The sequence below is a fragment of the Suillus fuscotomentosus genome, assembly GCF_016647785.1.
Source record: "Suillus fuscotomentosus strain FC203 chromosome Unknown F5891scaffold_229, whole genome shotgun sequence".
NCBI classification, from domain to species: Eukaryota; Fungi; Basidiomycota; class Agaricomycetes; order Boletales; family Suillaceae; genus Suillus; species Suillus fuscotomentosus.
In genome coordinates this window covers 1-27,818 of record NW_024539741.1, presented here as the reverse complement: position 1 = coordinate 27,818, position 27,818 = coordinate 1, and the positions used below count along the sequence as shown (strand labels likewise).

The 27,818-nt window shown below is 44.1% G+C and overlaps 4 protein-coding genes across 4 annotated transcripts; 2 read left to right on the top strand and 2 right to left on the bottom strand.

Annotated features, from left to right (window-relative positions):
• Positions 1-20,132: 20,132 nt before the first annotated feature.
• F5891DRAFT_967584 (uncharacterized protein) lies at positions 20,133-20,510 on the top strand (the record flags this gene model as incomplete). Its single annotated transcript, XM_041376270.1, has 1 exon — positions 20,133-20,510. A coding segment is annotated over one exon (378 nt), but the record flags the coding sequence as incomplete, so codon positions are not given.
• Positions 20,511-21,983: 1,473 nt separating this feature from the next.
• Positions 21,984-22,652, bottom strand: F5891DRAFT_988530 (uncharacterized protein; the record flags this gene model as incomplete). The annotated part of the gene is made up of 5 exons (XM_041378011.1): positions 21,984-22,196; positions 22,230-22,382; positions 22,436-22,507; positions 22,558-22,590; positions 22,650-22,652. The coding sequence occupies 5 exons, from the start codon at positions 22,650-22,652 to the stop codon at positions 21,984-21,986; spliced, it is 474 nt and encodes a 157-aa protein (XP_041216772.1).
• Positions 22,653-25,083: 2,431 nt separating this feature from the next.
• F5891DRAFT_1079910 (uncharacterized protein) lies at positions 25,084-25,951 on the top strand. The gene is made up of 2 exons (XM_041363423.1): positions 25,084-25,689; positions 25,747-25,951. The coding sequence occupies exon 1, from the start codon at positions 25,136-25,138 to the stop codon at positions 25,685-25,687; it is 552 nt and encodes a 183-aa protein (XP_041216771.1). The 5' UTR covers positions 25,084-25,135; the 3' UTR covers positions 25,688-25,689; positions 25,747-25,951.
• Positions 25,952-26,627: 676 nt separating this feature from the next.
• On the bottom strand, positions 26,628-27,626 carry F5891DRAFT_1079897 (uncharacterized protein). Its single transcript, XM_041363422.1, has 3 exons — positions 27,484-27,626; positions 27,118-27,426; positions 26,628-27,069 (listed from the first exon to the last, which is right to left on the bottom strand). Exons 2-3 carry the CDS (start codon positions 27,338-27,340, stop codon positions 26,912-26,914), a joined length of 381 nt encoding a protein of 126 aa, XP_041216770.1. The 5' UTR covers positions 27,341-27,426; positions 27,484-27,626; the 3' UTR covers positions 26,628-26,911.
• Between the last annotated feature and the right edge of the window lie 192 nt (positions 27,627-27,818).

The following is a 27,818-nucleotide window of genomic DNA, read 5'->3' as shown; positions in this document are numbered from 1 at the left end:
GATCCTCAAATGGGCCCTACCGGCGATACCAATGCCGCAGGGCCCTCAATCTTTGGTGCTTCGCACCAACTCCCACTTGATGCATCCATCTTCCCTAGTGCACCATCATCGACTGCTTCCGGCAAACGGAAAGCTATCAACGACAACGATAGCACACTCACTGTTGTCCGTCCTGCATATTCAACGAAGTCCGGAGATTCGGGAAAGTCAGCACGCCTGTCAATGCCATTGGCCCTCCAGCAGATGGGGTCTGATATTTGAGGCCTCAATTCAATGTTTGAGCGTGCAACTCATGCTTTTGAGGCCAATGCCTCAAACGCCTCTGCACGATGTGTGGATCCTATTCCCTTATGTAGGCAGAAGGCAGTGGCACAATTGCAGACTGAGGACTTGGAGGATTATCAGTTGCTCAACATATTGAAAAAGTTTCAGAGTGACATCACCATTGTTGACATCTATCTCGCTATCGAAAAACCTAGTCTTAGAAAGTTGTTTTTGGACCAGCACTCAAAGTAGTAGCGCGCCCTGATACTAGCATTCAATAGCTCAATGTAATATCACCACATTTCGACGTACAACTATGATAATGTTTCTATGATTGCTTGTGCGCCCCTCCGAACTCTTTCCTCGTTGTAAGCTTCCCACATCTTGGCAGCGATACGGTCACAACGAAGGTTTGCACGAGAACGTGCTTGTTCAGTAGGAGGACTATCAGCAAGGCTTCCGGTATCAGTGAGGAGGTGCTCATCTAACATGTTGCGATACTCCATCATGTTGTTCAGATCGTGAACTCGGATGACATTATGTACGAGGCACAATGCAGGAGGGATGCATACTTGGATTCCCATGGCATACTCTGGCGGAAGGAGAAGTATGCGGAACCGGCGCTTGACAACACCAAAGATGCACTTAACAATGTTTTGGAGCATGGCGTGACATAAATTAAATAGCTCTTTGTGGTTGCGAGGTCTATATAACAATGTGAACATAAGTATATGTACTGACACTCATGGAACACACTTACAAAAGATTGGCCCGACCCCATTCTGCAAGATGGTAGTGCACACCCTGATATGGGACTAGTAGCTTGTCACATGAGCCAAATCCGAGCCCCTTCAGTGACAAATTCCGTATTATACGGGCCACCCGACCTCCATAATATCCCGTATGAGACGGGCCAGCTGATCATGGGCCCATGTTGTGTATATTCTCGATGATGACAGATGGGCCGGGACACATATTATTTCCGATGGAGACGGGTGGGCCCATGTATGCCAATGATATATATATCCTTAATGTTGACGGATGGGCCGGGGGAATATGATCATTCATGGAGATGGGTGGGCCCATCTGGGTAATATGTAGAGTAGGATATTATAGACAGCTGGGCTGAAGAGAGATGTAAGGCAAATATTGTTATATAGACGGGCGGGCCGACATGGGTGTATTACATATATGGGTGGGCCGAGGTAGGGAAATATTACATAGATGGGTGGGCTGACGTAGGGTGTATTACATATACAGGTGGGCCAACGTGGAATGTATTACATATATGGGTGGGCCGACGAAAGGGATATCAAATAGACCGGTGGGCCGAGGGTGCGATAGAATATTTATTACATAGACAGGTGGACCGAGGTGGGGTATAATTATATAGACGGGTGGGCCGATGTAGGATGTATTATATAGACGGGTGGGCCAACATAGGATGTATTACATAGACGGGTCGGCCGACGTGGGGGATAATACATAGACGGGCGGGCCAACGGGGGTGTATTACATATATGGGTGAGCCTAGATATGTTCCATCAAGACATACAGCTGATGTAGCCACCAGCGAATCAAACACATAGGATACATGTACACTATGAGTGCATATACCTACCATCGACCACCAAATCTAAACCCCTAAGCACAAAAACATGAATCCACCATGTGTGGCATTGACCAATAATCCAGGACTGAAGTGGAAAAACCCCACACCTGAACCCTGGTGTGCAACAAATCCTATTTCTAAGCATGGACACCAGAAGCACAACACTCACAAAAATATATATGGCAAATTTTCAGTGCCAAACCCCAAACCAAGATGTACCAACCCCCGAACCCTGAGACCCAGCAGTCTCGGGTATCGAGTGTCCGGAACTCGGAACTCAGGGAAAATTTGGGGAGATCACTACAATTTAATTCACAATTGAGTTGATTGACAACACATTGACTTACCCATGTTTGCAATATATTTTTGTTTAGACATACTGAGTTCCAAGTTCCGGACACCCGATACCCGAGACCTGGCAGTCTCGGGTTTCGGGTATCGGGTGTCCGGAACTCGGAACTTGGGAAAATTTGGGGAGATCAATACAATTTGATTCACAATCAAGTTTATTGACAAACACATTGACTTAACTATGTTTGCAATATATTTTTGTTTAGACATACCGAGTTCCGAGTTCCTGACACCCGAACCCCGAAACCCGAGACTGCCGGGTCTCAGGTATCGGGTGTCCGGAACTCAGAACTCGGCCGGAAGTTGAAACTCGGGATTTGACATTTGATATGAGACATCTTTCAAAAATGTTTCATTCAACCTTTCATATATTCATACACATTTTACCAACCCCCGAACCCCAGAATTGTGGACTGCTGGGTCTCGGGTTTCGGGGTTTGGAGGTTCGGAACTCGGAACTCGGAACTCAGTATGTGTAAACAAAAATATATTTCAAACATGGGTAAGTCAATGTGTTTGCCAATCAGCTCAATTGTAAATCAAATTTTATTGATCTCCCCAAATCTCCCCAAGTTCCGAGTGCCGGGACCCCAAACCCCGAAACCCGAGACCTGGCAGTCCACAATTTTGGGGTTTGGGGGTTGGTAAAATGTGTATGGATATATGAAAGGTTGATTGAAACATTTCTGAAAGATCAGGACTCCAGGTTTCGGGACTCCGGGCTTTGGGACTCAGCACTCTTGAAACCCGGAAATCGAAACTTGGGACTTGACATTTGATAGAGACATCTTTTAAAAATGTTTAAACCAACCCTTCATATATCCATACACATTTTACCAACCCCCAAACCCCAAATTTGTGGACTGCCGGGTTTCGGGGTCCGGGGGTCCCGGAACTCGGAACTCGGAATTTGGTATGTAAGACAACAAAAATATCTTTCAGGGTTCAGGGGTTAGTGAAATGTTTATAGATATACATAGGTTAATTCAAACATGTCTGAAAAATTTCGTTCATCTCAAATGTCAAATCCTGAGTTCCGGGCTTCGGGACTCGGCACCCGGCACCCGGCAGTCAGGGTTGGGGGTTCGGCACTGAAAATTTGACATTCAGGTGTTCAGGTTTTGGGTGATATCTAAATCAACAACTTTGAGTTCTGCCAAAGCGTGAAACTTGAAACCCAGTGTGCAACATGTTGATTTTTCATTTATATCACACAAATCATCGAGTTCCGAGTGCCGAGGGCTGAGACCCAAAGCCTGAGACCCGAAAATATGTACACAACATGTCCATTTTTCACTCACTGCACAAATCACCGAGTTTCAAGTGCCAAAGCGTGAAACTTGAAACCCAGTGTGCAACATGTCCATTTTTCATGTACATTACACAATTCATTAAGTTCTGAGTGCCGAGGGCCGAAACACGAACCCCGAGACCTGAAAATATGTATGCAACATTTCCATTTTTCACTTGTTGCACAAATCACCGAGTTTCAAGTGCCGAAACCTGAAACTCGAAACCTGGTGTGCAACATGTTCATTGTTCATTTACATTACACAGATCATTGAGTGCCAAGGGCAGAATCCTAAAACCTGAAGCCCAAAAACATGTATGCCACATGCCCATCTACTCATTGCACAAATCACCAAGTGTCGAGTGCCGAAACCCGAAACCCGGTACTTCAAATGGACATGGATTCTATATTTGTATGTATTATCCATTGGTGTAGGGTTGAAATAACTTGGGAATTGTATTTGTCAGTGCTCGGTGCTCGGTAGTTGGTAGTTGGTGGTCGGTAGTCAATATAGGCAAATGATAATGACAAATGAAAGTTGTTATTATGCTTAACTTCCTTACAGAAGGTTGTAGTCCAAGTCTAGGGGAGTGTATTGGTAGTCTTTTCTTGTCCATCAGTTATCATTTAACCGAGATATAAGCTAAAGAAATCTGAAACATCGGTGATAATGAAAAATGAAAGTTATTATTATGTTTAAGTTCCTGAACAAAAGTTGTAGTCCGAGCCAAGGTGAGTGTATTGGTAGTTTTTTCTTGTCAATTGGTTATCTCATTACTCGGTACTCGGTACAAGGGAATCAGTACTCGGTATTTGGTTCTGTTACTCAATACCCGAGAATCAGTAGTCGGGTACTTGGTACTTGGTTCTGATACTTGGTACCTGAGAATCAGTAGTCAGGTACTTGGTACTTGGTTCTAATTCTCGGTACCTGGGAATCAATAGTTGGGTACTCCAGCCAATAGTCCCGAGTCCCGAGTACTGATACTTGGTATTTGGTAGTCAGGTTTGGAACTCGGGTCTTGGTTTGGTTATCATTTGACTGAGATATTGGTAGGCAATATTGGCACTCGGAGCTCAAATACTGACTATCAACTATCAAGTGTCGGGACTTGGTAATCGGTAGTTGAGACTTGGTGCTTAAATGGATATTGCATATATACATAAAAATACAAAATATGTTCCTATGTGTTCATTTCTAGGTGAATAGACTTTGAAATTATATCTCAATCATCTATTCAACAATAGAAACAATGTATCAGGAGCTCAGGACCATAGGGTAATCCTTTATTGTATAGTGTACCTCCCCCTCTTCTGGTGGTTCACCCGCTAGGGGTTTTTCCCTGTAAAGCTGGACCTCAAGGACTGTAGGGAGTATATTCCTGAGCATATTCGGAGTAGATATATCATATAACCAGCCCAGGACACACAGGATCCTTCTCCAGGAACAAAGCATAGACAATTGCACTTGTGACATTTTTTCACAATTTTCAGTATCTTGCCCTTGCATCCATGATCCAACCTTTTAATATATAATGAGCATAGCTTATATTCTTGCTTCTTATGACCAAGATCAGTTCACAATAGGCTGGAGTTTGTGAGCTAGTGTGTATACTTGCCATTTTGCCTGATAAGGGGCCCATGCCTTCAAAACATTGAATCTTCATAATCAAAAACCTGGGGTACATTTCAAATATCTTAAGTATCATAGACATAAATTTACAGACAAATCAACCAAGAATTGAGTACTGAGGAAGTGAAATGGGTAAAAAATTGAGTGTGGGAAACTTCAAAGACCCAAAGCATCGAAAATGGTTAGTTGAGCAGTGGTAGGACTTTAATGCTGGGTCAACTCATATTTTCACTATATCCCTTCTACCCACCCCCTACCCTCAGGGCAGTAGGCAGTATGGGTTCCTTGGGTAGTTTACAATCTATCCTACATATTTGTAATGATATTTTCGGCCTGAATCATATATAAATGTGACTTTGTATAAAAGATGTCTACTGTCACTCTCCACACATATGTCATTTTGCCTATCATTACATCAATCCTTCATGAATATTTCTAAGCTTTTAAGCTATTATAATGGATGTATATGGGTGTTATTCCAGGTCTCTGATCACATCACAGGCTTGTTATGTTGGATATCTCGACATAATGTGCAAGTCTCGCTATTAATATTCATTCTTTTATCTTTAGACTCACTTACTGCACACATGTATTTCATTTGTCATTATTGATGTTTTGGATTTCTTTAGCTTATATCTTGGTCACATGGTAACCAATGGACGAGAAAAGACTACAAATAAACTCACTTAGACTCGGACTACAACCTTGATTAAGCTGACTACTGATTCCCAGATACCGAGTATCAAAACCAAATACTGAGTACCGATTACCATGTACCGAGTACTGCGTAATGAGTAACAAGATAACCAATTGACAAGAAAAGACTACCACTACACTCACCTGGACTTGGACTACAACCTTTGATAAGGAAGTTAAGCATAATAACAACTTTCATTTTTTCATTATTGCTGATGTTTTGCTGAATGACAAGGAAAGACTACCAAATCACTCACCTTGACATGGACTACAACTGTCATTTTTCATTATCATCTGCCTATATTGACTACTGAGTCTCGAGTACCAACCACTGACCACCAATCACCGAGTGCCGAGGACCGAGTACCCAGTACCGAGTACCGAGTCCCGAGTCCCGAGTCTCGAGTCCTGAGTCCCAAGTCCCAAGTCCCAAGTCCCAAGTCCCAAGTCCCAAGTCCCAAGTCCCAAGTCCCAAGTCCCAAGTCCCAAGTCCCAAGTCCCAAGTCCCAAGTCCCAAGTCCCAAGTCCCAAGTCCCAAGTCCCAAGTCCCAAGTCCCAAGTACCGAGTACTGACAAATACAATTCCCAGGTTATTTGAGCCCTACACCAATGGATAATACATACAAATACAATTTGTGTCCATTTGAAGTACCGGGTTTCAGGTTTCAGGTTTCAGGTTTCAGGTTTTGACACTTGACACTTGGTGATTTGTGAAATGAGTGAAAAATGGACATGTTGTGTACATGATTTTGGGTTTCAGGCTTTGGGTCTCGGCCCTCGGCACTCGGAACTCGATGATTTGAGTAATGTAAATGAAAAATCAACATGTTGCATGCCAGGTTTTGAGTTTTGGGTTTCAGCACTCAAAACTCAGTGATTTGTACAGTGTGAAAAATGGACATGTTGTGCACATATTTTCGGGGTTCGGGGTTCGGGTTTCGGCCCTCGGAGCTCGGAACTCAATGACTTGTGTAATATAATGGAACAATGGACATGTTACATGCCGGGTTTCGAGTTTTGGGTTTCGGCACTTGAAACTCAGTGATTTGTGCAACAAGTAAAAAATGGAAATGTTGCATACATATTTTCGGGTCTTGGGCTTCGGGTCTCGGCCCTTGGCACTCGGAACTCGATGATTTGTGTAATGTAAATGAAAAATCAACATGTTGCATGCCAGGTTTCGAGTTTCGGCACTCAAAACTCGGTGATTTGTGCAATGAGTGAAAAATGGACATGTTGTGTACATATTTTCGGGGTTTGGGGTTCAGGTTTCGGCCTCGGAACTCGGAACTCAATGACTTGTTAATATAATTGAACAATGGACATGTTGCATGCCGGGTTTCGAGTTTTGGGTTTCGGCACTTGAAACTCAGTGATTTGTGCAACAAGTAAAAAATGGACATGTTGTGCACATATTTTCGGGGTTCGGGTCTCAGACCTCGGACCTTGGAACTCAATGATTTGTGTGATGTAAATGAATAATCAACATGTTGCACGCCGGGTTTCAAGTTTTGGGTTTCGGCACTCAAAATTCGGTGATTTGTGCAATGAGTGAAAAATGGACATGTGGTGTACATATTTTTGGGTCTCGGGGTTCGGGTTTCGGCCCTCGGAGCTCGGAACTCAATGACTTGTGTAATATAATTGAACAATAGACATGTTGCACACCTGGTTTTGAGTTTCGGGTTTCGGCACTTGAAACTCAGTGATTTGTGCAACAAGTGAAAAATGGAAATGTTGCATACATATTTTCGGGTCTCAGGCTTCGGGTTTCGGCCCTCGGCACTCGGAACTTGATTATTTGTGTAATATAAATGAAAAATGGACATGTTGCATCCCAGGTTTTGAGTTTCAGGTTTCAGCACTCAAAACTTGGTGATTTGTGCAACAAGTAAAAAATGGACATGTTGTGCACATATTTTCGGGGTTCGGGGTTTGGGTCTCGGACCTCGGCACTCGTAACTCAATGATTTGTGTGATGTAAATGAATAATCAACATGTTGCACACCAGGTTTCCAGTTTCACGCTTTGGCACTCAAAACTCAGTGATTTGTGCAGTGAGTGAAAAATGGACATGTTGTGTACATATTTTCAGGTCTTGGGGTTCGGGGTTCGGCCCTCGGAGCTCGGCACTCAATTATTTGTGTAATTTAAATGAACAATGAACATGTTGCATGCCTGGTTTTGAGTCTCGGGTTTTGGCACTTGAAACTCAGTGATTTGTGCAACAAGTGAAAAATGGAAATGTTGCATACATATTTTCGGGTCTCGGGCTTTGGGTTTCAGCACTTTGTTACGAACTAGGGTAGTTCTAACAACAGCGGCTCGACAGAGTTTCTAGCTGTTGAGTTTTGTGAAGTCCTTCAGAAAAGAAGGGGTTCTGTAAAGACTTAGTTGAAGGAGTGCTTCGACTAAGAATGCTAGTTCAGACGACTTAAGATTGGAGGTCTTAAGTGAAGGAAATTCTGGTAAAACCTAGTAAGATTCAAGTGAAGTTCTACAAGGCTAATACACGTGCTTAAATAAGTCAATATGTGCGCACGGACCAAGGTAGTCATGAGATATAAGTACATAGTCCAAGAAAGGTAAGTGATCATAAATGGAAAACGTACTATCAGACAAAGAGAACAGAGAAGTGAAAGAAAAGCATGATTGTAACACACTTGGCACTTGGCACTTGGTTGTTTGTGTGATATAAATGAAAAATCAACATGTCGCACACTGGGTTTCCAGTTTCACGCTTTGGCACTTGAAACTCGGTGATTTGTGCAGTGAGTGAAAAATGGACATGTTGTGTACATATTTTTGGGTCTCAGGCTTTGGATCTCAGCCCTCGGCACTCGGAACTCGATGATTTGTGTGATATAAATGAAAAATCAACATGTTGCACACTGGGTTTCAAGTTTCACACTTTGGCACTCGAAACTCGGTGATTTGTGCAACAAGTGAAAAATGGAAATGTTATATACATATTTTTGGGTCTCGGGGTTCGGGTTTCGGCACTTGGCACTTGGAACTCAATGAATTGTGTAATGTACATGAAAAATGGACATGTTGCACACTGGGTTTCAAGTTTCACGCTTTGGCACTCAAAACTCGGTGATTTGTGCAGTGAGTGAAAAATGGACATGTTGAACAATGGGTTTCAGGGTCTCGGGTTTGAAAAATAGCATAATAACAACTTTTATGTTTTCATTATCATTTGCCTATATTGACTACCGAGTCTGATAAGAGACCCCTTGGATAATTCATTGCTCAATGAAATACTACCTGATTGGAAGTGTGCTGGTTATCAGATATTCATTTGTCAACTCCCGGGTCCCGGAACTCGGAAGTCGGTACGGTTGACCCAAATTTGGGTGGTCGGAACTTGGTGTCTCATAGGGCAACACAAGCTTCACACCCTGGATTCCAAATTCTGCAAGACAACCTGTGCACCATCAAAGGCCATGTCAGGAGATCACCTGCTACTCCGGGAACTCGGGAACTTTGATTTATTACCTCCTCTGAGTACGGTTGACCCAAAGGTTGGTAATTGGAACTTGGCTTCTCATAGGGTAACACAAGCTTCGCACCCCGGATTCCAAATTTTGCAAGACAACCTGTGCACCATCCAAGGCCATGTCAGGAGATCACCTGCTGCTCCAGGAACTTGGTAACTTTGATTTTATTACCTCCTCTGATTTGGTTGATGTACAAGTACCTCAGCTCCATCATGTCTACAATTATGATACACATGGGCCCACCCATCTATATTTTATACCACTCTTGGCCCACCCGTCTAATACAACATCCCATACAACACCCTCAGCCCACCCATCTAATACAATATTTTATAATACCCTTGGCCCACCCGTCTAATTTAATATGTGTCTGGGCCCACCCGTGAATGTGATAACAAGTACCTACCCATCTATCTCATACACATCTACCTTAATACACCCATCTGCATAATATCCAACTACCTCGGCCCACCCGTCTACCTAATATTCATGTACATCGGCCCACTCATCTACTCTATATATCCCCTGCATGGGCCCACCCGCCTCCATCGGGAATAATTTGCCTCCTGGCCCATCTGTCATAGTCGAGGATATTTTTATCATGGGCCCATGGTCCGCTGGCCCATATCATACGGGATATTATGCACGTCCGTTCCCTCGTATTATACGGAGATAGGTCACTGTAATATGTGCAAATCCAGCGTCGGCAAGGTAGTATTTTCCCTCGGGGATGGTGAAGTCAGTAGTGCAGGTGTCATGGTAGAGACAGGCATCTGAAGCAAATCCTCCCCAGCCGCTCAGCATGTAAGTGAAGGATAAATTGAAGGAACACGCGGCAAGGCAGTTTGGAGAGAAATTGCCCTTGCGGTCCTGGGCAGCATGGTGATCCTCGCCGAAAGGATGGCATGCAATGTGCGTGCCATCAATAGCACCGATAGCATCTGCAAAAAATGGAAAGAACTTCAGGTTTTGAACAATTTCGACAGGAGGAGGGCCGTCTGCATCAGGGAGTCGGACATATGTGGTATATATTGGTGGGGAAGAGAATGCAAAGAGAATCTGTTTGAAATATCTTGAAAAAACATTGTGTTAGTGAGTTGCAGGAAAGCGGCAGTGTACGTACTTGGAAATTGTCTTGTTTGATCACTGAAAGTGTTCACCGATGTGATGAATTGAGAGACCTGTAACAGACGCATACAGGAATATCGCGAGCTGCTCCTCCAGGGGCACATGCTTTGAGTCTCTGCATCCTACTTGTCGAAGCAGATTGATAAGGACATAGAATACATGCTTGCAAACTCCAAGCTCACATTGGATGCATTCTGGATGTCCGGTGAGTAACTCAGTGACCCAGGCAGTCCCTGATAAGGCGGAAGTGTGATATGGCTGTTTATTGTAGTGTGTATTGGAATAGGCCTCGATTGCGGTTGTTGTTGCATTGACCACTGTGATCACTGTGCGCAGAGCTTGCATGGTGGCATACATAATCCATGATAGGTACCTTTGAACATCCTCCTCTGCGTTACCAGACCCATCGTCCAGTATGTCTTCTGCCTCAGTCTGGGCAGGGTCGTAATCAACTGAGTCTGTGTCGCAATCAGGATTGTTATGAGGCATCGTGCTGGTAGTACACTAGTAGTAGACGTTATCAGCGTGACAATCTCATTGAAGTTCCAACCATCACCTAAGCCAAAATTTTGTATGAGTCAGATCTAGGGTTCGGGAGAAAGTCCCTGCTTATTAGCCGCATACTAATTAGCATGTTAATAACTAGCTATTAACACGCTAATAACTTGTCGCAAAAATCACAAGGCTAATAATGCTAATAACTCCCTACAGCTGGCTGTGCCTCAGATATTGAGCGATCAGGTCAGGAATAGTATTCTGAGTCGACTGGCTAGCTTCTACTACTGACAGATGATCGACTAGTTACCATAGATAATGGTTTTAAAATTTTTCAGTATGAGCCATGCCGTGCATGCCGTTCAACGTTGCAAATCATTTCAACCAAGTTGAACCAACCACACCTAGTGTTGTTGGCAGAATGCTGCCATTCTGCCAGTGGCAATTGCCAAGCGGCAATTGCTGGCAGTAGGTCAAGGGTGGTTGGCAGAAGTCGGCAGAAATACGCTGAACTAGTATTTGTTCCTACTAAAAAACAATAAAAATATGACATGTGGCCTAGAAGCCCAAGGGCCATTCTGTCCAAAAAATTGTGTCCAACCACTTTGTTAGTAGTTACTGGGGAGAAAGTCAAAATTTGGTCAAAAACAACTCAAATCACTACTTTTTCACATGCAACTGCTGCTCGGCACAACAGCATCCATCTAATTGACTGAAAAATATGATCATTGGGCATGCTCGTGCAGTGTGGCTCACTACAAAAAATGCAATCAAGGCTCAATTCTATCAATTCTATCCCCGGATCTATTGCTTCTGCAACTTCCAAGTCGACTCAAAGGTCATTTGCATGGATTACTCCCCTTGCAGCAGACTCTGATCACCAGGATTGACCAACTGTCAGAAAATGATGGGGCAGAAGGTATCCATGGTGCCAACTGGCTTTGTTGAAGAGATCAATGTACTCAATCAAAGCTCAGAGAGTGCATCAGGGTATGATATTGATGCACTTTTGACTCATGAGTATAGCTTAGTGTAGTACTCAAAACCATTTTTGCCATAGTACAAACATAGTTGAAAAGAGCTAAAAACGCTCACAATACATTTTGCCGACTTTTGCCATTCTGCCAATTGACATTCTGCCGTTCTGCCATCTGCCAAGAGGCCAATTCCTTTCTGCCCATGACACTAACCACACCCACACCAAAGGATCACCCTTATGAATACCATTGAGGTTCACGATGACGTCGAGCATCACGGTCACACTGATGTTGGATTCATGCAGATGTACTCCATTCCAGAATATCTGGCCGTAACTCTTTTTCCCACCTCAGACCTTCCCATCTCCACATTCATCAAGTTTGCCATTCCATCTGTCACTTCCACCCATCAGGCTGCTTTGCCAAGTACAGTAATCCACCGTCACTTGTGTCAGCAAAACTTCGAGCATGTCTCACAGCACAATAACATATTTTAAAAAAAATCGTGATTGACCATTACTTTCTAATACATGTACTATTGTATATAATGAAATCTTGAGAGCATCAGAGCATGTATTGTAGAGTAGTGAATGAATCAAAAATTTGGCCTTTATCAACACTCCACCGTCACTTGCGTCAGTCCCAAAAAAGGTATTACTCAGCTAATTGTATGTGATTAATTATTGCCGATAAGCAATATATTCCTTCATTGCCTCTGCATAAGCCTTGTCTTGTTCAGCACGAGCCATCTTTTTCTTCTTTGCTATGGAGCGGGCAATACCAGGAATTTGTAGGAAGGATTTTTGTTAGTACGTGACGCGCCATATTGTACCATACATAACTCGCTAGCCTGGTTTAGCTAATATCTGTCATTGCATGATGTACTTAGATCTGATAACTTGTTGATTGTGTAGCTCTTCACCAGCATCGAACTGGCACATTGAGAATGCTATGATATTTACCAAAAACACATGTCAAATGTCAGTGAAGGTAATCTTCATCAATATATGAAGTCCGAGTAAACCACAAAAATCATTCAAAGGTGCTATGTACAGAAAAGTGAAATTTCAGCTACAAATTGCAACATCGTGACCTTTCCTGCTGGCAGATTTGAGACATTGTACCAGCCATACATAGCTCTATATGCCACGAAAACATATCAGCAAGAATTGTGTCTAAATAATGTGATTTGACAATGTTGTTGTGCATTGACACAAGTGATGGTGGAAACGCAAGTGGTGGTGGATTACTGTATTCACCAATATTTCTGCTTTGGAACCTGTCATGAGTTCCAAATACAAACCATTATTTGTTCCTAAATTCTAAGTCCTTTAAATGCCCAGTCACAGCGCCTGTACCTAAGAAAATGTTTACTGTTGAAGAAGTTCCTATTATTGCGTCCATTGTAGAATTACCAGAGTCACGTGACTTATCGGACAATGCCGAAGATATTGATGTCATGCCTCGCGACACTCTTGGAATGTTCCAGAGTCTTACTACGGCTGCGACACATGTTATGACATCATAGTTATATATAGAATCGTATGATACCTTTTAATTATTCTGATTGGTTAGTTAGTTCATACTCAGTTTCGATCTCAGTTTCAATATGTGTATATAGGTAGCTCGACGTAGTTAGTAGTTCTTTAGTTCAAACCTCTTGTATCCCCTAGTGAGCAATCCAAGACGTACCTGCTGCCTTATCTTCTTTGTGATCATCTTGTTGTTTGAGTCCTAGTCTCTGCCCTGTGTTAATTCGTTTAAGGGGTTGTGACATTAGGTTTGAACTATAGGAGACTCCGACTCTCGCGTTACACTCTCGCATCTCTCTTTCTTTCGCCTGGTCATGTTGGAAGTCCATCCACACCATCAACCGAAACAAAGCTGTTATACTTTTGCCCGGCTTAAAACACCGCGACCTTTTAAAAACTTCATCCCTTTGCTCATTTGAGTGCATTTTCTACCTATCATCTTTCTTAGTTAGTAGTCCTATACCAGGCCCTGTCTTACCACAGCCGCCAGTATACGGAGGTGTTCACGACATTAGGCGTGTCACTACAACTTTGAGTGCTGGCCCAAAACCCTGCCTGCTCAATGTTACTATAGTTTCATTTTACCTATCTTTTCTTCTTTACGCACGTAGGCATTCGTTTCAAGTCAATAGCGGAACTGTCTAGATGACAAACCGTGCTTTCGACCTACGAGGATTTAGAGACATACCCTAGTGAGACTCGCACTTGTAAGCTTCGGCTGGAAGAGTGATAACTTGTCCTAGGCTTGTACCCTCAGAATGGAGATTGCATTGTCCCTAGTTTTTCCCACTCGATCGAGTATAGTTTACGTATCCTTTTAGTCAGTAGTAGGGAAGCATCGGTTGGGTTGACTAAAGAACCCTTCAATCCTGAAGTACGTGGTAGATCTGATCAGATATCGGGGACCGCTTCAGTTTTCCATTACATATCTTTCTTCTTTTCACCATCATTCCCTTTCGGAAGAGCCCTTATGAGCAGCTCTTCAAACAGACATCAGTGAATCGGGTTCCAGAACACAACTGGCACTATGTCTGAATTACCAGGATCTTCTGTACAGGACCCAGCACCGGCGGTAGTACTCCCACAAACCCCGGAGCAAATCGTTCAGTATATCCACATGTCCCTGGAGAACCAAGTGAACAGTTTTAGAGAGAAGATTGCGGAACTAGAGACTAAAAACATGGCTCTAGAGAAAGCAAATAGAGATCTCTCTCTACGCTTGGAGATGCAGGAAGACGAGACTATGAAAATGCAGTCTCAACAACCATCCTTCAGCTCCGCAGGAGCAACACTATTATCATCATCCTCGACCCCCAATATCAAATACCAGAAACCTTCAGACTTCACAGGAGAAAAGGACTCTGTAGAACTCGCAACCTGGGTGGCACAAGTAGCGCTATATTCGTCACAATGGCCTACTATCCAAGACATCCAGAAGATTGGAGTAATGCTCTCGTTCATGAAAGGCACTGCAGCAAAATGGGCGCAACCTTACATTGCAAGACTTCCGAACCAAGGAGAAAACCAATTGACCATGGAGGGTTTCCTGGAAGACCTAGAAGCCATGTGGGGGCAAGAAGATTGTGAAGGAAAAGCGATCAGAGAACTGGAATCCCTTAAACAAGGATCTTCCTCAGTTCCGGAGTATGCAGCCGCTTTCAGACAAAAGGCTGCACACACACACTTTTCAGACTACGACCAACGCCAGAAGTTCAGGATAGGCCTTCAGGACCGTGTCAAACAACAACTCGCACATGTCTCTTACAAAGACAAAGACACCATGAAGAAACTGGTGGAACATGCGATCCAAATCGGATGCAACTTCGAAGAGTTAGATGCGGATAAGAAGAAAGTAACCTGGTGGACCCCAAAGCAAGGCCCCAGAGCCCCTGAATACAAGGCTGGACCTAGTAGGGAAAGTGATGCCATGGACGTCGACTCCAGCAAACAACGAGGTGTTCCAAAGCCTCAAGGAAAGACTGGTTCTTTCAAATGTTACCGCTGTGGAGGAGAAGGCCATATGGCTAGAAACTGCAAAGATGCAGTCGCACCGAAAGTGCAGGTGAAGGCTACTACAGTGCCACAAGAAGAAATCATGCCCAATTGGTTTAAAAGCTGGGTTAGCTCCAAGGAAGGCAAGGGTTTTTAGAAGGGTCAAAGTCAAAGTCTGCGAACTTAGACCCGAACAATCATTTCTCCATTCTATCTACGTTTTCGGATGTATCAGAAGTATATATTAAATCCAAATCTGAACATTTCTACATTCCAATCATGTTGAAGGGAAAGAACTGACAAGCAGATGTGAAAGCACTGGTAGATTGTGGTGCATCGACATTATTTATTAGTGAGAAGTTTGTGAAAAAGAACGAAGTCCGGTGCCATAAACTATTAAGGCCCATTCCGGTTAAAAATATTGATGGCTCATTGAATGCCGCTGGATCAATGACTCACTTTGCAGAATTAGGTCTAAAGATCGGTGACCATGTTGAGGATCAAGCAGCCTTCATGGTTACAGACTTAGGAAGCGATGATGTTATTATCGGCATAGATTGGCTAAGATATCATAACCCGGAGATAGACTGGAATGCTGGACATTTTGCACTTTCTCGTTGCCCGGTTAAATGTATTACTAAAAAAGAACAAAGACAAAAAAATAAAGAAAAAAGAAAAAAGAAAAGAACAAAAAAAGATAGAAGAAGTGCCAGATCTGATTCCCACAGAAGAGGATGACGAAGAAGACATGGCGATGAAAAGGGCAACGGTTGAGGAAATAGAAGATGAAGAGTATCCTGGAGAATGGATCAAGTATAAAGCCTCAGTTGCCACAGAGCAGAAGGTTGCAGAAGAAGCAACAAAGGTGAAGAAATCGGTTGAAGAAATGGTTCCCGATTGGCTTCACGATTACCTGGGAGTTTTCTCAGAAGAAGAATCTAAACGCTTTCCTGAAAGAAAAAAATGGGATCATGCGATAGATCTTAAAGATGATGGCGATCTTCCGCCGAATGTGAAACCTTATCCTTTGTCACCCAAGGAGATGGACACTTTGAAAGATTGGTTAAAAGCCGAGACTGCACTGGGACGTATAAGAGATTCACAATCTCCGGTAGCAGCACCTTTCTTCTTTGTGGCCAAAATAAATGGCAAGTTAAGACCAGTAATGGACTACAGAAAGCTCAATGAGAAGACGGTTAAAAATGCGTACCCGCTACCGAGATCTCAAGATTTAATTGACGCTTTGACCGGTGCCACAATGTACTCCAAGATGGATGTAAGATGGGGGTATAATAATATTCACATGAAAGAAGGAGACGAGTGGAAGGCGGCCTTCAAAACGCCGTTTGGTCACCATGAACCAACCGTAATGTACTTCAGTTTAATGAACTCCCCAGCAATGTTTCAAACAATGATGAACGAGATATTCAGAGATCTGATTGATGGAAAGACTGTAGTAGTCTATATCGATGATATCCTTGTGTTCACAAATGGCAACAAGGAGCAACACTGAAAAGTTGTACGAGAGGTACTCAAACGACTAAAGGAGAATGATTTGTATCTGAAGCCCGAAAAATGTAGCTTCGAACAGTCAGAAGTCGAGTTCCTCGGGTTGATAGTGGAAAAGGGTGGTGTACAGATGGACCCCGTAAAAGTAGAAGGAGTAATGAAATGGCCTGTACCCAAATGTGTTAAAGATATCCAAGCATTTATGAGTTTTGCCAACTTCTACAGAAGATTTATCTTCAGGTTCTCAGACATTGCCAGACCAATGAATGATTTATTATGGAAAGATGTCAAATGGGACTAGACGGAGAAACAGCAAGATGCTTTCGATGAACTGAAGTCAAGGTTCACATCGGCTCCGATCCTAGTAATGCCTGACATTGAGAAAAAAATGAAGATAGAAACCAATGCCTCCGATTATGCAACAGGAGCGGTTCTATCTCAACTAATGGAAGATGACCTATGGCACCCCGTAGCTTATTACTCAAAGTCAATGAATGATGCAGAACAAAATTATGACATCCATGACAAAGAGTTATTAGCAATCATTCGAGCGTTGGAGGAGTGGAGGCATTATGTGCAGGGAAAACCTCACCATGTGGAGATCTGGATGGATCATAGAATTCTCGAGTACTTTATGACGAGCCAAAAGTTGACAAGAAGGCAAGCCAGATGGAGTTTGTTCCTGGCGGAGTATGAATTTACACTCCAACATAAGCCTGGTGTAGTCAACGATAAAGCCGATAAGCTTTCTCAGAGAGAAGACCACAGGGGGGGGTAGAAAACGACAATTCTGATCGTATTTTGTTAAAACCGGAGTTTTTCACTGTAAAAGCTGCTAAAAGGGGTCAAGTTCTAGTGCAAGGAGAAAAACAATTGCTGAGAAAGATAAGGCAATGCACAGAACGAGAACCTGAAGTCGCTAAAGCGCTACAAACGCTAAAAGCAGCACCGGTACAATTGCGCAGAGGAGTCAAAGAATGGAATGTGGAGGATGGATTGGCGTTATTCCGAGGATTGGTTTATGTTCCAAACAATAAAGAGATCCGCCGAGAAATATTGGAGTTGCTTCACGACTCTCCACCGGCTGGACACCCTGGATGTGCCAAAACCTTAGAATTGATTTCCAGAAATTATTGGTGGCCTTCAATGACGAAGTATGTCCACGATTACGTAGATGGCTGTGATAGATGCAGAGCAATGAAGATTCACCCAATGCAACCACATGGTCCGCTTAAACCAAATGAAATACCAGTGGGACCTTGGCAATCAATCACTTGTGATTTGATAGTAGATTTGCCTAAAAGCGAAGGGTTCGATTCTATCTTTGTTGTCGTTGATCGATACACGAAACAAACGCACTACATGCCCACAAAAAAGGAAGTTGATGCTTGAGGAATTGCAAAACTTTTCTTAGATAATGTATGGAAACACCATGGAACTCCGAAACAGGTGATATCGGACAGAGGAACACAATTTGTCTCCAAATTTATGGGACAAGTGTCAAAACGCCTAGGCATAAAATGGAACATGTCAACGGCTTATCATCCTCAGACAGATGGACAAACAGAGAGAATCAATCAAGAAGTAGAGCAATATCTGAGAATGTTCACGTCTTACCGCCAAAATGATTGGGTAGACTGGCTTCCAATAGCAGAATTTGCTCACAATAACTCTGTCACTGTAATGGGTCATAGTCCATTCAAAGTACTCTATGGATACGATCCAGAGTTTACTTTTTCACCTATTTCCAATTCTAAAGTACCTGCAGCCGATGAACGAGTGGATGTAATGAAGGAGGTGAAAGAGGACGCAGAAAGTATGCTGCGAATGACAAATGAACGGATGAAAAGATTCTATGATAAAGGAGTAAAAGACGCACCACAATTCAAGAAATGAGATCTGGTCTGGCTCAATGCCAAAAATATCCATCAGAAACAACCAAATAAGAAACTCTCCGATAGAAGACTTGGTCCGTTCGAAATGCTAGAGAAGACGGGTGATGTAAATTACCGCCTAAACCTTCCAGCAAAATATCAGATTCATCCAGTATTCCACGTAGAATTACTCACTCCGCATTCCCCCTCGATCTTAACCCAAAGACCTCCACATCATCGTCCGCCGCCAGAGATCGTATCAGAAGGCGATTCCGAATGGATAGTACGAAAAGTCCTAGACTCGAGACTGCACAGATCAAAACTCCAATACCTAGTAGAGTGGGAAGGATATCTGATAGAAGAAGCGACATGGGAACCTGAGGAAAACCTTGAGAATGCATGGTTGAAAGTTCAAGAATTTCATCAGCAAAATCCGAAGGCATTAAATCCCCACAAAATTAACAAATCGGTGTTTGAAACTCAAGAGTTTTTGGAATGGCGCAAAAAGTTTATTCGTCCAAGTTTCATTCGCGATGATGCTCATCCTAGAGAGGGGGTAATGTCACGAGTTCCAAATACAAACCATTATTCATTCCTAAATTCTAAGTCCTTTAAACACCCAGTCACAGCGCCTGTACCTAAGAAAATGTTTACTGTTGAAGAAGTTCCTATTATTGCGTCCATTGTAGAATTACCAGAGTCATGTGACTTATCAGACAATGCCGAAGATATTGACGTCATACCTCGCGACACTCTTGGAATGTTCCAGAGTCTTACTACAGCTGCAATACATGTTATGACATCATAGTTATATATAGAATCGTACGATACCTTTTAATTATTCTGATTGGTTAGCTAGTTCATACTCAGTTTCGATCTCAGTTTCAATATGTGTATATAGGTAGCTCGACGTAGTTAGTAGTTCTTTAGTTCAAACCTCTTGTATCTCCTAGTGAGCAATCCAAGACGTACCTGCTGCCTTATCTTCTTTGTGATCATCTTGTTGTTTGAGTCCTAGTCTCTGCCCTGTGTTAATTCGTTTAAGGGGTTGTGACAGAACCCCCACACTCCATCCCGATTGATCATGCTCTCCTATCTTCACTGCCGATCCCAATTGAGCCCATCATTACGGCACTCGTTCGCATGGCGCCAGAGGCTTGGGGCGCTGGGAACCGCTCTATCGTGTACGCTCACACCAACTCGATGTATAGATACCCCTTCTGGCTAATTGCATTTTGGGATCACGTCGCCAAATATTTGCTTACACGAGCGTAGTCCAAACATCCCGAACACCCAACTGTCAATTTTTACGACCTTGACACTGAGCTGTTTGGATCCGAAGCAAAAGAGGGTAAACGACATCATGATGCGAAGAACAGCTTGCTATCAACTGAAAGTATTGAAGGAGGTGAAGAAATTGAAGACGACAAGTCCAGTATGTGGTTGGATCATGTGCAAACGAGTTCTGCGGCAGCCATGGTGACAAACACCGACTTCGACATTGAATCTGAGGTAGATTTGAGTGCGGATGGTTTGTTGGCAGTGTTGGCAGAATCGCAACCTAACGTGGACAGCGCAGGGAAGGGCAAATGCAAGGCTGAGGCTGAGGATACCAATGGAAGCAATGACGAGTGGCCGGAGGTATGGGAATGAGTGTTTTTTGTGTTGGCTAATTAGCTAGGATTAGTAGCGAGTTTTTCGCCTGCTAAAAATCAATATCACGTGATTGGCTAAAAAGCAGCTAATAATCCGCTAGTTAATAACTCCCCCAGACCTACCTGGCTAAAAAGCTTGCTAATAATTGCCAAAATACTTTTATCCCGAACCCTAGTCAGATTCTAATTTGCGTAAACAAGGGTGCCCGAACAGACTCTAAGTCCTCTACAGGTTTACTTCCAATGCTAAGCACAGGCTGTGCAGATCGAGCGCCCAATTCTTCTCACGATATGTATAACTTCTTCATCGACAACAAAATGGTTGCCAACCTGTGTTTATAACTGGCTCGATATGATTTCCCGGTCTTGATCTCTGTTCCAGAGCTACGTATCGGTTCAGAGTCGAATAGGATGGCCAGATGTTTCGCACTTTCTTCAACCCTTATTCCCAATGTCCTACTCTGGTTCTTCATTATGGCTTCCCCAATAGCAGCATGGAATTCCTGGCGGTCCTACTCCGTGATTTACCCTAATTACCTTGGTTTGTCTATTTGATGAATTGAAGGTCACGCTATGCTATTGTAAAAGAACTGAGTGAACTCTACCGTTCTGGCTGGATCGTTGCTTAGGTTCGTACGCGCCACTGTCTGAACAGCTATAGGAGATCTCATGCAGAACCCGTGCAAGTGCAGGTGACAGAGACTGGCTTGTTTACGTGTCGGTTTATTCTTCAAACGTTGACGACTCGGTGGATGATCTATAACTCGAAGACTTGTCAGCATTGTCTCCTTCGCTGAAAAGCTTGCATAGGGAGGTGTGTCTCGGCTTCTCCCAATCTTAGTATGATGTATTCCACTGAGATCACAAAGATGGTGGGGAATCATACCGTCTTGAATGCTTCAAAATTTGTAAGCCTGCACACGATTCAAGGCCTTGTTGCCTTCATTTATGGCAGTGTAGGTCATAATGCCATGTATTGTTTCTGTTCCCACTCAGAGCACTGATGTCTGTCCTAGTTCATATCCCATGATTTCAAATAAGCCTACCTGTCACAATTGTCATGCCACCTAGTGTGTAGCAAATCGACCACACGCCGCAGCCGTTATCTGCCTTGTGACAAAAAAGTAGAATATCAGCAGCCCGTATCCCGTACACACTTATACTGTGAAAACCCGCCCACCCTCTGACGCCTCCCTAACATAATTCACCTCCAACCAATTGAAATTAGTTCTCAGAGTGCTATGTTGAGGTCAGAAATAGTATTACAGTTTATTTGAATCATATTGGTCCGCACAATACTACACGTTGGTGAACTAGTGAAGACATACTATACAACAACCGCAAGAGAGTAATAGAGCACTAAGAGTTGCAAGACATTGCTTCCCAATTTTAACCACCTGCAGGCTGAGTGGGTACGCAGCAAACCCAGAGCAGGAAACGAGCCCGCCATCCAGCATGTCGTATGGTGATATCATGACTTGTACCGGCTGCCCCTGCAGTACCAGTAACACCAGGAGACGTCGTGGATGTCGTGGCAGCAGTAGCAGGTGATTGCTGTGATGATGACATATTGCTTTGAGTCGCCGTGCCGCTTTGTTGCTGCGTGGTAGGAGGTTTGGTAGGTTGAGAAGATTTCGCGGAGGGCTTCTTTCTTGCGTGGTAATTCCTCTGCGTCGACATGAGACTACAAATATACTTGAAAGTGAAAAAAACGCACAGGCTTTCCCGCTGTTAATGGAACTTCGACTACTCGCGGCAACCGGATACCCGATCTGTCTCGTTTGCGTAGCATACCCGAGACAAAATTTTGAGCCCAACTGATAGGGTTGCGACTAGGGTGGGTGGGCTGACGTGGCGCTGTTGTTGAGAACTGTAGACATATCGGTCAAGGGAACCGCTCAAGTATCGACGGGGATCACGTACATCATCGAAAAATCCTTGCGGTACTCGACGAACGCCTTCAATTTTTTGGGCTCGTCGTCGTGTAGCATCAGCCTTGGGTGTCGATCAAAGTCATGCATAATGTCGAGAAAAATATCACATACATTCAACATTGATTTGTTGATGACATTCTCAGGCTGTAATGGACAAATATCAATGGGTACTCAGGCTGTTGAAGAGACCCGATACAACATACCATCTGAAAGGACGGAGCAGATGTATTGTCAGTGTGATTGAAAATTAGATGAATCAGATTGTCAAAGCCTACATAATCCAACAGAAGGTTATCAAGACCAGCTTCTTTGATTATAGCGGAAATATCCCATGTGTATATGCGGCCGTCGATACAGCCGGTGATGAGAAACTTTCCATCTGCAGAAAAAGCCACGCCCTTCACCGACTTTTCATGGTGGAGGGGTGGTCCGATAAGCTGATCGTTTTCAAGGTTCCATATCCGTGCTGTACTGTCGTTCGATACACTTGCGAGGATGCGCTCATTCGCAGATAATATAATCTCAGTAAGTCTGTTGTGCCCCTCGAGAAAAGCAGTTTGGGTCCAAGTAGTGGTCTCAAGCTTCCTGATTCCGCCATCCATGGTGAGGATAAGTGTCTTTCCCGGACCATCAATGGAGGTCCATGCAATGCGCAAAACTTTTCCCTCGATTGTTTTGAGTAATTCGCCTGTGTTGGCATCCCAGATTTTGAGCCGGAGTCCGCTCGTCGCGATCATCGTGCCATCGGGAGAATAGCAAACCAAAACAGGCATGTTTGATGTTGCCTTGATTGGTCCGACAATGGTGTCTCCGCTTTTGACATCCCACACTCTCCATGTATGATCCAAGGATCCGCTCACCACTCGCCCTCCATCTGGACTCCAGCACACAGACCACACCAACCTTGTGTGACCTATCCATTTCTTGACAACCTTACCCGTGTCGATATCCCACAATCTCACTGCGCCATCATTACTCCCGCTTGCTACCGTTGTGCGATCCGGTGACAATGAGATGGTGGCCACTACTCCACTTCCTTCATCCTTCCAGGCATTCCCGACCTGTGTACCGCTCTCCAAGTCCCAGACTCGGATCGAACCATCGCTTGAAGAGGTGAGAATCCGCTGTCGGCGACTGGGTAGCTGTAGGATGCCAGTGACACCTTTAGTGTGTCCTTGCATCTTCTTGATATGCTTTATCACTGGTTTCTCAGGCTCTTGCCTTGCAGTGGCCATTGAAGACATGTTTTTGACTTGGGGGCTTCACCTAATGGACGATTGCAGCTCTGACCCATTCAACAAATTACATCACTCACTCAACAAATTGTGTACAGAACAAATTGAACGCATGCGGAGTGGGAATTGCAGTGGAATGGACGTTTCACTCGATAATATGGCATTAAATCAGAAGGTGCATCCTGGAAGCATGCTCATTGCTGATGAAGTCTCGTTTTCTCACATTGTTTCTTCGTCGATCCCATCATTCAGGCAAGCTGTAGCATGCATACGCATACAGTGGCGCACCGCAAAGTTCAAACGTGACAGTGATTCAATTCTTTTTCTTTTAAAATTGCATGTGTCACATGATGTCTCACAATCCCACGCTACCCTCGCTTGGAGTTGCTCCCTTGTTGCTGGACGGCGACAATGCAACATGCCCATAATTGTTTACTTCCTTTATCCTTCCATGACTCTCCGATTTGCGTGGTGCTGTCACTCGAAGTAAGCTATTCTCTGAACAGGACATGATGCATGATCCGCCGTCTTCCGGGCAGCCTGCCGCCTATGACGTCATTTATGAATTCAGTTTGTCCGAGTCTCAACGAGGCTTTGTCGCTATGAATTTACCTACTTCGTAGGGGTGGGGGAGCTCGCGTATTTTTTCTCTGGCACATACTCAATAGCTCCATTAATATGGGCAAACATTAATCAAAAAGTTGCCATTGACGATTGATACTGAGAGAAACTGCAATGTTCAGCCCACAGATCTACAGAAAGAACGCGTCAAAATTAATACTGAAATGGACCGAACATATGTTCAAAATGTTGGGTCGCTAACAAAGTCCTGTACTTAAGGTATGTCTGTCTTCCGTGTTGCATCCTCGTGTTCGCTTCACAGCTTGAGAACGGGCTGTGTCCAAGTCTCGTTTTCGCGCATGCTTGAAAATCGGATCCAACTTGTTGTCGTATCGAGAGAAAATGACCGCTAGGAAACCATGATGTCTTTGCCTCTACTCGGGAGAGCCAAAATGACTTTTGACTTTTCCCAACATTGTCACCGAATGCTCACCGAACATGCGTCATAGACCAGCATTGAGCATTAATGCATATGTCATAATGTTTCATGTCACAATGTGATGCCCTTCCACCTGTTGCGCTCTACTGACAGGGTGAGCCTCTTTTTTGGTTATGCTTGTGATGAGGATGCTAATGGTAATATGGTGCTGTGGGAGGGTGATCGATTAATGTTTGGTGGCGAAGTCGCTTCGGCCAATTTCAAGTTGACTTTACCTTCGACAGACTGAGTTGGATTATGTTTGAACTTGCGCAGAAGGTAGGACTTCTTTTATCATCATTTGCCTGTGCACCTTTGCTCGTCAGATGACATGCTCTAACATGGTCAACCCAGACTTCAAATTGAAGACAGATGGCGCCATTCCTTTTAGCTGCTCCTGAGTGGGCTTACTTTGATGTTTAACGCTTCGACTTGCCCTATAAAAGTGAACAGAAAATCTCGAGACCTCCATCGTCTCAAGTTATACGAGATATCTGCATCAGACATCTCTACAATGAAGGTTACTTTAATTGTCACTCTTCTCTCTGCCTTCGCCCTCCCAGTGTTCGCAGACTCCGTTTTTGTTGTACAGAACGCTAATTACACCAACCCCAACGCATCCCTCTCTACCGTCACTTGCTCGCGTTTGTCACTGCGTTACGCCAACTTTTCCTCCCTGCCTTCCTTCCCCAACATCGGAGGTATTCCAGGTGTTGTCTCGAACTCCACCTTATGCGGCTCCTGCTGGAGCCTTACGCCTGCCCCACCCTGCAGCGGCCTAAATACCCTCTACTTCACCGTTATCGATAACGATTCCAGTTTCGTCGTTGACACTGCTAAAGACGTTAACGCCACCGTATACGCTATCTCCCCGCAGGCGTACGGCAACTTGACTCACGCTTCCTGCAATGTGAACGCAGTTTATGCCGAAGCCGCTCAGGTCCAAGCTAGCATGTGTGGCATGTAGAGGCGAGTGTGTTTCATCCTCCTTGTTTTGCAAAATTAGAGCTCTGATCCGATGTTCAGGCCGTACAAGCTGCCTAGATGATACTGAGACTGGGATGATTGATGTTATCGGAGAAGATCTACAGGTTTTTTTTGGTTCTCCAGTGGGGTTGCTTATATGTTGTAGTTTGTGACTTGGAAAGCGAGGTGTGATGCTTTTGACAGGGTCTCTGTCCGTATTTGTTACACTTGATAGTAGGATCAAACGCACCACCAATTTCGCTTCCTATGTTTGACCATACCGGGACACTTAACCCGGGTAAGACAGCAACGCCTATCAGTTCGTACAATCATCTTGCAGCTTATCTTTTTCCACTGAGGGCAGTCTGGAAATAATATTGTTTACCTGCATGGTGCAGACTTGTGCATGCAAGACATTTACTAGATCTAAACAAAAATGACAAAACAACGTTAGGTCATTGATACTCATCACAGCAGTGTTCTGCCGGTCAGTGTACGTTTATCAAAGTTAACGTACGTTCAGCCGCGAACTTTCCCATGAATGCAAGTGAACTGAACTCGTGCAGTGCCAGATGTCCTGCTTGAATATTAGATAATCATATCTGATTGGACGATGAAGCAGGTTCAAAGTGCCGCAGTACACGGTGCGTCAACAATCGCAGAATGGATAGTACTCGCCTACTACTACTATAACATCTGGTAGCACTGCTCATTTATCTACTCGTCAAGATCATCATCAACTTGAGGAAAGTCTGGATCATCAATTCCCTCGGCATCTAAGTCAAGAAGCTCATATAACTCAAGCTCAGCATCCAAACCTCGAATAGCGACTTTATAAAAAGATCCCAACCATTCCTCCGCACGAGAATAGTCGAGTAAGTCACTGATAGCAATGCGGGAGAATGAACCACCGGCACCGGCAGCACCAATGGGGACTGAGCGCATTGATTCTGTGGTGGAAATCTCCTCCTCCTCCTGAACAGCTCGGATAAGGTCTGTTGCAACATCACTTATCCCTCGCCTCTCGAAAGCGAGGCTGCGTGGCTCCCGTTCGCTGCTTTCTCCTGATAGATTGTCGCCAACTGCATGAACTACTTGAGTAGGCTCTGCTTTGTCAGTGGCCTCGGTGTCACAGTACCGACGTTGAAGCCACTTCTTGACCACATCGTTGCGTACATGCTCTTCGTGAACATACATCTTGAGTTCTGCCAGAAGGGTGAGTGTCTCAGTTGAGAGCCGATTGCGCCATTTTGTATTCCAGCCGTGCTTGCGAACGGACATCCTCAGAGTGCAATGCACAATCACGCAAGTGACATAATAGTGTTGTCGGTCGACTGATTAACCAGGTGCGTTGGGGATCATTCGGGCCACTAGCCCAAACTAGTACATTAAGTTAGTAACAGAAAGCTATAAAACAAACTTGCGTACGAGTGCCTGCTATTGCCACTTCGTCCCTTGGTGCATCTCGCTGGCCCAAGTGTACCTGCTGCTCATCCATTGCCTGCTCATGCGCAACACGTTGCTCATAGAGCCTTGCACACACTACCTTTGCCTTTCCACTGACCATCGAAGCTGGGTCTTTGACAGCATAACCTGGGTGCTCCACGAAGTGATCCCACCACCATCCTTGGTTTGATCTCTTGCCGATCTTCATGGTGTGTCAAAAGTCGGGAGTCCATCTTCGAGTTCTAAGCCTTAAAACGTACCCTTGAACCGAACACACGAAAACCATGCGTTTATGTGAGTAATGATATGTGAAGCGGCACGAGGATAATCAAATATTCTAGCATTGACCAGATATAGTATAGTTCGTTACAGTAGGACCAGGAAACTCCTGAATTTTCAGTCGTGTTCAGATGAACGTCGACGAAGTTCGCCAGCTTTCCCACGCAATCCGGTCAATGACCGTGAACTTGGTTCACTGACCGGCAGAACACTGCATCACAGGACCATCAAGATATTGAAATCGGCTCTGTGGGCTCACGAACAACTCGAAGTAATCAACATGCTGGGCGCAATTTGGTCGGTAAAAGAACCCATATACCATCCGTTGATACTCCCACTGGACGAACAACTGAAATGACAATATGATAGCGCTGTACACAAACATCGTAATACACTATGTCATACAA